This window comes from Emydura macquarii, unplaced genomic scaffold (genome assembly GCF_026122565.2).
Source record: "Emydura macquarii macquarii isolate MOO-44397 ecotype Brisbane River unplaced genomic scaffold, CSIRO-AGI_Emac_v2 contig_2768, whole genome shotgun sequence".
Taxonomy (NCBI): Eukaryota; Metazoa; Chordata; order Testudines; family Chelidae; genus Emydura; species Emydura macquarii.
The window spans coordinates 33,553,604-33,566,569 of record NW_027132905.1 but is presented as its reverse complement, the minus strand read 5'-3'; the positions used below and the strand labels follow the sequence as shown (position 1 = coordinate 33,566,569).

The window sequence follows — 12,966 nt, the reverse complement described above, 5'->3', positions numbered from 1 at the left end:
GAAGGAGAGCAGCAGAATATGGACCATGGACTTCAGAAAAGCAGACTTTGACTCCCTCAGGGAACTGATGGGCAGGATCCCCTGGAAGGCTAATAGGAGGGGGAAAGGCGTCAAGGAGGGCTGGCTGTATTTTAAAGAAAAACCTTATTGAGGGTGCAGAAACAAACTATCCCAATGTGCAGAAAGACCAGCTTGGCTTAACAGAAAAATCTTCGGTGAGCTTTAACACAAAAAGGAAGCTTAGAATTGGAAACTTGGACAGATAACTAGGGAGGAGTATAAAAATCTTGTTTGATCATGCAGGAATGAAATTAGGAAGGCCAAATCACAACTGGAGTTGCAGCTAGAAAGGGATGTGAAGGGTAACATAAAGGATTTCTACAGGTATGTTAGCAACAAGAAGAAGGTCAGGGAAAGTGTGGGGCCCTTACTGAATGGGGGAGGCAACCTAGTGACAGATGATGTGGAAAAGCTGAAGTACTCAAGGCTTTTTTTGCCTCTGTCATCATAGACAAGGTCAGCTCCCAGACTGCTGCACTGGGCAGCACAGTATGGGGAGTTGTTGAGCAGCCCTCAGTGGTGTAAGGACAGGTTCAGGACTATTTACAAAAGCAGAACATGTACAAGTCCATGGGGCCAGATTCAATGAAGCCAAGGGTGCTGAGGGAGTTGGCTGATGTGATTGCAGAGCCATTGACCATTACCTTTGAAAACTTGTGACGATCAGGGGAGGCCCCAGACAATTGGAAAAAAGCAAATATAGTGCCCATCTTTAAAAGAGGGAAGAAGAAGCATCCAGGGAGCTACAGATTGGTCAACCTCACCTTAGTCCCTGGAAAAATCATGGAGCAGGTCCTCAAGGAATCCATCTTGAAGCACTTGGAGGAGAGGAAGATGCCCGGGAACAGTCGGAATGGATTCACCAAGGGCAAGTCATGTTTGACCAACCTGATTGCTTTCTGTGATGTGATGACTGGCTCTGTGGATGTAGGGAAAGCAGTGGATGTAATATAGCTTAACTTTACAAAGTTTTTGGTTCAGTCTCCTTCTGTATTCTTGTCAGCAAGTTAAAGAAGTATGGGTTGGATGAAGGGACTATAAGGTGGATAGAAAGCAGGCGAAATCATTGGGCTCAATGGGTAGTGATCAATGGCTCGATGTCTAACTGGCAGAAGATATCAAGCAGAGTGCCCCAGGAGTCTGTTCTGGGGCCAGTTTTGTTCAACATCTTCATTAATGATCTGGAGCATCGGGTGGATTGCATCCTCAGCAAATTTGTTGATGACACTAAGCTGGGTGGAGTGATAGATACACTGGAGGGAGGGATAGGATACAGAGTGACCTAGACAAATTGTAAGATTGGACCAAAAGAAATCTGATGAGGTTCAGCAAGGACAAGTGCAGAGACCTGCACTTAGGACGGAAGAATCCCATGCACTGCTACAGACTGGGGGCTGGTTGGTGAGGCAGCAATTCTGCAGAAAAGGCCCAGGGGGTTACAGTGGACAAGAAGCTCGATATGAATCAATGGTGTGCCCTTGTTGCCAAGAAGGCTAATAGCATATTGGACTGCATTAGTAGGAGCATTGCCAGCAGATTGAGGGAAGTGATTATTCCCCTCTATTTGGTACTGGTGAGGCCACATTGCGTCCAGTTTTGGGCCCCCTCACTACAGAAAGGATGTGGACAAATTGAAGAGAATCCAGTGGAGGGCAACAAAAATGATTAGGGGGCAGGAGCATATGACTTAGGAGGAGAGGCTGAGGGAACTGGGCTTATTTAGTCTGCAGAAGAGAAGAGTGAGGGGGAATTTTGATAGCAGCCTTCAACTACTTTGAAGGGGGTTCCTGGGAGGATGGAGCTAGGCTATTCTCAGTGGTGGCAGATGACAGAACAAGGAGCAATGGTCTCAAATTGCAGTGGAGGAGTGGTGAAAAAAGTTTTTTACTAGGAGGGTGGTGAAGCACTGGAATGGATTACCTAAGAAAGTGGTGGAATCTCCGTCCTTAGAGGTTTTTAGGGCCCAGCTTGACAAAGCCCTGGCTGGGATGGTTTAGTTGGGGTTGGTCCTGCTGTGAGCAGAGGATTGGACTAGCTGACCTCCTGAGGCCCCTTCATCCCTAATCTTCTTGATTCTAGGATTATCTGATTCCTGTAGTTTAAGAACAGAAGATGACTAAACACATGCGGCTTCATGCTTTCCACTCCTCTGGAGAGGTAGAGATAGCCAAGTTCCCTAGACCTCTGCATGTTCGGATGTGATCAGAGATCTAATGACTGTTGTGGATGTGTGCTTCACTCAGACTGCCACTCTGCCGTATTTCCGTCTCTTGGTGATTCTGAAACTATTCTAGCCTTTTTCCTGGCCAAGAACTGAGGAACTAGCCCTCTGTGGTCTGGCCCAGAGAAGGGGCATCTCCACACAAAAGAACTGCCTTCGGTTCGGTTCATAGAAATATCCCATAGGCTGAAGAGAAATTAATGTTTACAGAACATAAAGGAAATGGGATTTATAGACTAGGCCTCACTCCCATAGGCCCATTGCCTTATAGTGGGTGATGGACAAAGAATGTGGATCCTGCCCCAGTGACGAAGATCACTTTGTTGAAGTCAGTGGGCTCAATTCTCTGCTGCACTCAGGTTACAGTCCCACCACTCTCTGCCTGCTCTGACGTGGGGGATGCCCTATCCCAGTCTATCTACACACACAATTGCTCCCAGGGACCCTCTGCCCTCACAGTGCCCCAGCTCCCAGCGGTGATAGTGGGTAGGAGCACGCTTAACCCACTGGGGAATCCTCCACAGCCAGGAAATCCCCTCTAGGGGAGACAGAGCCAAATTCCAATTTCTCTGCACCACTCCGCAGACGGGGGCAGAGAATCTGGCCTAGAGAGGGGTGAGGCAGAGGGCATGGCCTGGTTTGACTAGGAGAGGGTAGCTTGCTGGGGGGTAGCTTGCTGGGGGTTGGAGCAATTGAGAGCCCATCTTGTGGGGAGAGAGGGCTGGTGGGGAACAATGAACATGGGAGGCCCGTGTGTTCCCCAGCCCTTTCTGTTAATGGATTGAAAAGGGAAGAGGCTTTACGGGCCATCCGCACCTCCCCTGTGTATTTGTTTTTTACTGGTTTACCCGGCTCTACTAATGAATAGCTCAGCCTGAGAGAGCTTTAATTATTAAGAGACTCTGAGATGCCTCCGCAAAGCTGATGTTGTTTCTCTCTCCCCTCCTCTGCCTCATCTCTCTTCTTCCCCTCTCTTCCTCATGTTTATCTTAGAATAACAGACCTGGGCTGGGAACGGACTGGCTGTTCCAATTCACACAGTCCTTCTTGGAATCACTCTCTGTTCACTGTCTGCCCTTCCATGGCCTGTTCCTGAGCCCGCTCCAGCCTTCCCCGGCTGTACAGTGCTGAGGGACCCATTCCCCAGCCCAGACATTTGTCTGACAATCAGCCAGACGTTGGTTTGACAACCTTTCGGATTAAAAGGGAAACAATTTTTCTAATAATTCTCACCCTAACCCCATCTGGATCGAAGGAGCATCCCAGCCTGGGCCCCTGGGCAGGAGGAGATCTTGATGAGCTGACTTGGGTGCTGTGATGCTTTTGGGGAAAAGTCGGGAGGAGCTTATTTAAAAACGTATCATCTGGATTTAATAAAAAGAAGGGAAAAAGAGATGCTCAGGGAGATGGCAAAATCGTGGCACAGATCCTGCCACTGCCAGCCCAGTCAGGTTCAGAAACTAAAACTAACAGTGTGGTTTTAATTTTGTTCCAGGAGTTCCTGTGATGATGATGATGTCAGGTCTGGAGAGCCAAGAGCCACCCTTTCCAGCTCAGCAGCTCCTGGTCCCTTCCCTGCACCCTGTTCTTAACTCCTCTACACTTATGGGTTTGGCTCTGTTATATATGGACGCATTTCTTTGCAAATGCATCTGTGCCAAAAGCAGCTGAAGTGCGTCTCTGACAGTGCCAACTGCTGGCGACGGGGGCAGGTGTGATGTCCTTGGAAGATCCCCCTCCAGGTTCTTGAGCAGGCCTTGGGAACAACCGAAGAAGAGATTGGACTCCTGAGAATCTATACCAGGTCTTCTGCTCAGCCCAGAGCAGGCTGGGCCGGACTTTGGGAGTCAGGTTAGCACTGTGTGGATAGCCATGCGTGCAGGCAGGGTCAGCGAAATGATGGTTCCAGAGGCCAGTGCCATGTCCTCCAAATCAGCATGGTACATCCTGGATGTGTGAGTTGCTGGGTGCTCACTTTTCTTAAGTTGGGCACCCAAAAACTCAAGCAACCAAAATCAGCGTCCATGTCAGTAAGTGCAGGTCTAGGGCTTTGGTTTCAGGATTCCCTGGGACAAAGCAGGCACGTGCAGGAGAAGCAGGTTCTTTCTCCCAGCTGTCAAGCGGGTACCCCCTGAAAACTGGACCCACCCCTTCCCTCAGCTTTTGGCTGATCCACTGGAATTGTTTCCTCAGGAAAGGTCTCTGTTCAGCCTGTGCTGCTGTCAGCATTCAGTGCTACCTCCTCTGAGAGACTGCTCAGGGGGAAATGCATCCTCTCAACATTGATCTGTTGCAATGGAAAGTAGGACTCATCTCACTGAAAAGGGATAAATGGAAAGATTAATGACACCGGGACATCGTGTAAACCTCTTCCCAATCTGCTTTCACAAATAACTGAGCAAGCATGGAAGGAACCTCTCTGTTTCAATGAGAAACAGTCCAAGACCCTCTCATCATATTCATTATGAAGCAGGGTAAGAGAAGAGTAATTAAATCTCATGCTTCAGGGCATCAGCTGATCATCACAGGAGTCAGGAAGGAATCAACTCCAGGTGCAGGATTGCCCTGCTGGCCAGGTGAATTGTGGGTTTGTTGTTTGTTTCTTTTTGTCTTCCTCTGAATTATCAGATCATGGCCAGTGCAGCAGGAAGGGTACAGGACTTGATGGGCCAGTAGGCATGTCTGATATGGCAATGGATCAGCAAGGCTGACATTCTGAGTTAGTCTGGCAAATCCTGGCACAGAATTCACTTGATATAGAGAGAGTGAGGCCTCCTCATCACAGCTTATCAGTGAAACTCTTCTTGTCCTTGTTAAACCAATATCACAGCAGCATGCAGCCTGCTTCCAGCCTCAAGCATTAGGCCCTTCCTACTCTGGACACCAATTTCAGCAAGATGGCCATCAGCTCCAGGAACCTGCTGCTTTCAATTAATAGCTTGATTTTTCAATCTGTTTAGAAGCTCACACATGGCATATGATCAGATCAAGGCACTGAGAGCACATGTCAAAATATGCTTTTAATTTGGATGTCATTGAAATTAGGATTCAGTCAGGGCCATATCATCTGCTAGTTAAATTCAAATAAATTAATGGAGACACATTCACAGGGGGCTAACTCATCTGTAAGACAAGCCCCAGGTGTGAAACTAGACAAGTGTGTTTTCAATAAGCGATGTGTGTTGAACCCACAGAGCTGGATTTACAGCTTTGTGGAAGATATGCAATAATCACACTGCAGTGGGGGCAACGAGGGACCAGGTCTCACAATGGAGTGACAAGAATTCTATTTTGTGAAAAATGTTGAGGTTTTGAAATTCACTTTCATTCCGATGGGGAATGAAAATGAGACCTTTGAAATTTTTCACCAAAAAACACACGTGAGGGAACAACTTGCCCCATTATAGCATTTAGCCTGGTGGCTGGGGTGCACTCCTGAGAGGCAGGAAACCCAGTTCAAGTCGCTGCTCTGCCTAATTCAGAGGAGTGACTTTCCCACGTGCTACATGAGTGCCTGAGCCACCTGGCCATGAGCTAATCTCTCCTCCAGGGAGCATGTGTGCAACTCTCTAGCCCCTCGTGAGGGCACTCTCCCGGGATGTAAAAACCCACTGTCCAGCTACTGCTCTATGTCAGCCATTGGAGAGACTTGCACCTGGGTCTCCCCCATCCCTCGTTGATTGCCGTAGCCATGGGGCTACTGGCTGTTTGAGGGTAGGTTAGCCTTACTCACCAGCAGCTCCACCCTGGATGTGCGACACCTTCCCCACAAATGTTTAGCTGAATCCAATACGTTTCCATGCAAAGTTTCACTTTTAACATAGCATCGTTTTCTGACAAAAAACATTTTTTTGAAAAATTTCCAGCCAGCTCCTCTTGCGAGACATGGATTCCTGGCAAGATCGAAGGGAGCAAGCATGCCTCCCCTGCATCAGCACGTCCTGCAATGGGCTGAGATCCGCCGGGGTAATAGAGCAGAGACAGAAATTAAATCACCAGCTGAGCCTTGAGGCCCTGAGTTTCAAAGATACCGAGCACTTTCAGTGGCCTAAGCCACGGAAAAGGTGAGCAGCTGCATCCTGTACCAGCTGGAGCCTGTGCATTATCTTCCAGATTCCAGAGGGTTGGAAGAGGGCAAATCTAGTGCCAATCTATACAAAGGGGGAAAAGGGCAACCCAGGGAATTACAGACCAGTCAGCTTAACTTCAGTATCCAGAAAGATAATGGAGCAAATAATTAAGCAATCAATTTGCAAATGCCTAGAAGATAAGGTGATAAGTAACATTCAGCATGGATTTGTCAAGAACAAATTGAGTCAAACTGATCTAATAGCTTTCTTTGACAGGGTAACAAGCCTAGTGGATGGGGGGATGCAGTAGATGTGGAATATCTTGGCTTTAGAAAGACTTTTGATACTGCCTTGCATTGTCTTCTCATAAACAAACTAGGGAAATATTAGATGGAGTTACTATAAGGTGGATCCATAACTGGTTGGAAAACTGTTCCCAGAGAGTAGTTTAATAGTTCGCAGTCAAGCGTGAAGGGTGTGTTGAGTGGGGTTCTGCAGGGATCAGTTCTGGGTCTGGTTCTGTTCAATATCTTCATCAATGATTTAGATAATGGCACAGAGAGTACACTTATAAAGTTTGCAGATGATACCAAGCTGGGAGGGGTTGCAAGTGCATTGGAGGCTAGGATGAAAATTCAAAATGATCTGGATAAACCGGAGAAATGGTCTGAAGTAAATAGGACAAAATTTAATAAGGACAAATGCAAAGTACTCCACTTAGGAAGGAACAATCAATAGCACAAATACAAAATGGGAAATGACTGCCTAGGAAGGAGTACTGCAGAAAGGGATCTGGGATCATAGTGGATCACATGCTAAATATGAGTCAACAGTGTAACACTTGCAAAAAAAGCAAACATCATTCTGGGATGTATTAGCAGGAGTGTTGTAAGCAAGACAGGAGAAGTAATTCTTCTGCTCTACTCTGTGCTGATACAGCCTCAACTGGAGTATTGTGTCCAGTTCCATTTCAGGAAAGATGTGGACAAGTTGGAGAAAGTCCAGACAAGAGTAAAAAAATCATGAAAGGTCTAGAAAACATGACCTATGAGGGAAGATTGAAAAAATGGTGTTTGTTTAGTTTGGAGAAGAAACGACTTGGGGTGGGAGGGGCATGATAACCGTTTTCAAGTACATAAAAGGTTGTTAGAGGAATGAGGGAGAAAAATTGCTCTCCTTCATCTCTGAAGATAGGACAAAAAGCAATGGGCTTAAATTGCAGCCAAGGCAGTTTAATTTGGACATTAGGAAAAACTTCCTAACTGTCAGGGTAATTAAACCATGGAATAAATTGCATAGGGAGGTTGTGGAATCTCTGTCACTGGCGATTGTTAAGAGCAGGTTGGACAAACACCTGTCAGGGATGGTCTAGATAATGCTTAGTTCTGCCATGAGTTCAGGGGACTGGATTAGACCTCATGAGGTCCTTCCAGTCTGACACTTGCATGATTCTATGATTTACATTTGGCTTCCAATACAGTGAATGACATTGGTCAAAGCTGGAGGTGACGAATGCATTGATCGCTGTGGGCAGGTCCTTGTCTGGGGGGGGAGGGATGAAATTTCCTGGCTATAGGGGAAGGAAGGCATTTTGGAAACTGATGATGCCTGATCATCTAAGCTCCCACTGAAGTCAGTGAAAACCAAGATCCAGGATGTGTGAGTTGCAGACTAATCAAAAGGTTGGGAGGAATGTTTGGTTCCCCCTTGGCAGCTCCTTAGGGGGGAGGTGGGCAATCTCCCTCAACAAGCAACTCCTCAGCAAGGTCAGCACAGGGTGACCTGGGGGAGGGACATCTGTGTCCTGCGGGAACCTGGAGACCCCCCTCAAATCACTGTTTATCACTTACTCTTGGTTTTGCCAGCTGATCTAATAAGTTCTTTGGTACCAGGAGTGTCTAAAGCACCAGGCTCATCCATGGGGCAAGATGACCTAAGAGAAGCAGCTCAGCATCTGTGTTGGTGCTTCTATTTGTCAGGAAAGTTCTCTGCTGTCTCAGGGAGCTGTGTGTGGGGCCAACATACCATGACATACAGTCTCCCTGGAGTATTTCCACTTTCCATGCGCTGAAGTGCCATGAGGAGACCAGATCTTGCATTATGATCCAAGAGGACTGTTCTGTGAATACAAAATTTCAGACTGCAATTCCAACAATTCAATTCCAACAATGTTCTTCTTCCAATAGGCAATTCCAACAATTCAATTCCAACAATGTTCTTCTTCCAATAGGCACATGCCCCTGGCTTCTGTCAGTGCTGTATGTCTCAGGCAGTGTCCTATATACACATTGCTCTGGGTCTGTAACCAGGAGCCATCCTGTCCTCTAGAAAGTGATGAAAACTGAAATGGGAAGTTCCCCTTTACCATGGGAATCCTTTTGTGTTACCTGCTGTTTATGGCACCATCGATGGAACTGATGTTCCCACTTAAGCCCATCAGCTCAGTCCCTCCTGTGACCCATCTGTGTCTAGGGTAGACCATGAAAATGCCAAGGGCAGGACAGGCTGCAAAAGGAGAGCAGATCGTCCCAGAACTAACAGGTAACACTGAGGACTTCTCAACCAGGCACAAACAGTGTTTCTGACCCCTCCCCCCACTGGTTATGAAAAAGCTAAAACAAAATACACACAGCCCCCTTTACTGCATTCCAGTCTCAGGCTCCCAATCAGCCACTAGGTCCAGTAAAGAGATACGTTATTTGAAACTCTATGCTCTTTACCAAAAAGGTTCTCCTGATCCCCAAAGAGTCAGCCACAGTACCAGATCAATATAAGTTTTGATCTTACCTAAAATACCATGCTACCAGCCAATCCTTTAGTAACTAAAACTAAAGGTTTATTATGAAAGGAAAGAAATGAACTATAAGAGAAATGTTAAATGGTCAAAGCAGTCAGATACATACAAATGATTCAAAAGTCCATCTATATCAGGTTCTCTGTAGAGCTGTGGGGTTTGCAGGCTTGTACAGTTCCTCTGGTGTACATCCAGTATGTGGATGGGTCTCAGTCCTTTGTTTCACAGCTTCAATTGCAGCTAAGTTGATCCAGAGGTAGGTGAAGACTAAAGACTTACTGAAGACTGACTGAACACAATATGAATGTGGTGGTACAGTTGCCTTTTATAGTGGATTGCCATGTGGCTTGTTTCAAACGCAACACTCAGCACATGCACGGCAAAGCCTCTGAGTCAGAGAGAGTCCCCTTTCCATAGGGCATGTTCTTACATGTCCTGGTGACTCCCCAGGTGTATCCCTGGCTTCTCTACCTGTGTGTTTCCTTAATGGGCTATTAAGCAGCTTATTGCTGCAGCCACCCTTCCTGGGGTGTTGCCCAGAAACACAGCACAAGCTGAAATACAGATACATCAAACATATCCATAACTTCCAATACAAATATGACCCACCCATACACATAAACAATATAATCTTACTTAGCAAATTATAACCTTTCCAACAGTACCTGACATCTCATATGAATTACTGTAAATCTTGAAATACTGCTATTAAATAATATCATAAATGGTCCCCCTAATCCAGCCAGCGTCACACCTCCGTCTCCTGCAGCCAGGGTCCCGACAAGCCATTTTCCCGTGCTTTGTCCTGTCGGGCACTAAGAGCCTCAAGAGCTGGGGTGTCTGCCACTTCCTGCAGGGTGGGGGTTGTTCCACATTCTCACACCTCTCAGTGCCACGAAGCTTCTCCTGCTATTCAGGCTAAATGTTCCCTTTCTGAATGTCACCCCATTTGTGCCCAACTAATTCCTCACCCACCCTGGTTTCACACCCTTCACCTAGACCTAGGCCAAACCAGAGAGATTTGTCTCTTTCATTCTTTCCTGCCCATTAATCCCTCCAGCCCCTCAGTGTCTGTCTGAGGAATAACTGCACTCTTCCAGTCGTGGTCACCCCACAGCCAGAGCAAGGGACTAGCACAGCCCCGCTCTGTGCCTTGACCACACAATAGTACATGCCCAAAAACTGCATTGGACTTTCTTGACTGGGCTATCCCATGGCAACCCCCTGTCCAGTTTGCCGTTCACTGTCAGCCAAAGCCCATCGAAATCAAAGTTTGCAGCTGAGTTCAGTGGGCCTCTTTCAGCATCACTGCTGCCCAGGATCGCCCTCTCACTGAAGCAGCCGGGTGTTCATCATTGGTTGATCTTTTCAGGGTATTGCCCCCACCACATCCCCTGGCTGGGATCACTGGTGTTTCCCTAAAGGGAGCCTGTAGCAGACTGTGCTGCTGCTTTTAGGACAGGACCCGGACCAGCACCATCACAGTCCTGTTTCAGTGCAGAACCTAGGCATCCTGGCGGGTGTAACTCCCAGCGAGCCATGGGAATTATAGGCTACCACAAAACATGCTGGGAAGGGTCAAGGGTATAAACAATTCCTCCTCTTTCCCAATGGAGAGACTCTGAGCAGCATCTGGTCCCTGAATTTATTTGTAACTCTACACCCTTTTCCAGCCTGAGGGTACTTCTAGCCCCTCACAGACACTGTGTGGGGGGTGTGCTTGGCATCCCCCAGCACCAAAGGGCAGGGGCAGGTCAAGGAGAAATAAGGACCCTGAGATGGACAGCCCCCAGGGCCAGTGGGGAGAGGCCAATGCTCCAGGTCAGCCTGACTGACAGGGTGGACAGGCCAATGAGGGAGCCAAAAGGCCAGGGAGGTCCCTTCCTCTGTGTGAGCTGGAGCTGCCTGGGCAGCGCAGGGCTGAGCTAAGGAGAGAGGTCAGAGTCACCCCCAGCGCCAGGCAGCCAGCGCCAGAGAGACGCTGCCCAGGGAGCTGAGCTGGGATGGGAGCAGAGAGCAGCAGCCAGGGCCAGAGGGGCCAGAGGCACCGCCCAGGGAGCTGAGTTGGAGGCAGAGCAGCAGCGATGCAGAGGCAAGGGCTGGGGCCATCCAGAGTCGGGTGTGGTGAGCGGCTGCGGAAAGTGAGGGGGACCCTGGGCAGAGCCTGGTGCAGGGAGACGCCACCAGCCCAGAGGCCGTGCAAGCCAGGCTCACAGAGGGTTGTGACCCGGCAGGGGGGTGATGGTGAGGAGAAGGGCCCTGCCCCCTAGATCCTGGGGGCATATGGCCACTGCCAGAGCCAGTCTGACCCACAATGTCACCACAGCACAGCCAGGGCCTGGGCAGGAGGTCTGGGACGTGTGAAGAACGGGCTATGAATGTCCCTTACAACCTGAAGACACTGTGTGAGGTGCCCCTAGGCCCAGGGGATGGCATTAGGTGTTTTCCTTTAACCTTTCCCATTTTTCCTTTTATTATAAAAAATTGGTGGCTGTTTAAAAAATTGTATTTGCTTTGAACTGTATGCACTGGTCAGTGGGTCGGGGAGCATCCAATGCAGAGAGGGTGCCCCAGAATGGGGACCCTAGCCCTTGCCCTAAGTGACCACGACAAGGTTGGGGGTTGAGCCCCCCAGGGATCCTGGGCCCAGTCTTGTCACGGTTACAGGGACCCCACCACACAGGAGAGTGAGGGATATTGGGTCCTCACGGTCAGGCAGGCTTCTGGGTAAAGGGAATTGTTGCTAGCCAACTCCACCGGGGTAGTGTATGAGTCAGGAAAGTTCCCCACAATAGCGGGACCATCCCCCGCTTACATAATTGGCAGCACAAACAGGATCCTATCCATAGGATCCACCCCATTTGTTCACTGGGTGAGTTCTGGTAGCACGATCCAAGCCTGGCTGAGAACCCCACCATGGCTGGAATTGAAGAACTATGGGCCCAGTTTGCTGAACTTCAGCATAGATTTTCAGACCAAGCTGAGATATTACAACAAGCCATAACCAAACAGAGAGAAGCCTTATCGCTGGCTAAAGCACTAATAGATCAACACAAACTAAGAAACCCCTACTATTTATATCCCACGAGAGCAGAAGGTCACAGAAATCAGCGGTTTTCAGACTAGACCAGGAGACCTTACGGTGGAGGAGTGGATCAAGTCTGTGAAGGCAGCTATGTGTGTGCTACGAGTACCTGAAGAAGATCGTGTGGACTTCCTAGAGGAACACCTGAAGGGCGAGGCCAAGGCCACAGTAAAGTTCATGGCGGTGGCAGACAAGGAAGATATGGCAAAGGTGTCTGAACTCCTCCTAGAGGTGTATAGAGAGGTGTAAGGGGTCTATTAGCCCCTTAGTGAAACTTAGTGCCATCTCTTGAGGAAGCAGGACCCTGAAACAGACACAGCCCCAGGGCCACTGGAGAGAGGCCAACTTAGCTCAGCGTGATTGACAGGGTAGGCAGGCCAATGAGGGAGCCAGGAGGGTAGGGGGTGCTGTGCTCCATGTGAGCTGTAGCTGCCTGTCTGTGGCTGTGCCTGCCTGGGCAGTAGAGCGGGACCAAGCTAAGGACCAAGCATCCAGTGTCTGGGCGGCCAGAGAAGAGACCCAGGGAGCTGAGCTGAGGTGACCCACAGCAGCAGAACCAGAGGGGCATCCCAGAGAGCTGAGCTGAGCAGAGCCGAGCACAGCTGCACTGAGCAGAGGGGAGCAGGAGCTGGGGCTGGAGCTGTCTGCAGCCAGGTGTGGTGAGCAGCTGGGAAGAGCGAGGGGGACCCTCGGCAGGTCCCAGTGCAGGGGGACACCACTAGCCCAGAGGCCTCAC

General features: G+C 48.9%; 1 protein-coding gene across 1 annotated transcript in view; it reads left to right on the top strand.

The window, feature by feature from the left end:
• The first annotated feature begins 843 nt into the window (after window positions 1-843).
• Window positions 844-12,966, top strand: part of LOC137165215 (plasma membrane calcium-transporting ATPase 1-like) — a 53,482-nt gene continuing 41,359 nt past the window's right edge. Inside the window, exon 1 of the mRNA XM_067566383.1 lies at window positions 844-987. Within this exon, the coding sequence (XP_067422484.1) occupies window positions 844-987 (144 nt within the window). The remainder of the gene's footprint in view (window positions 988-12,966) is intronic.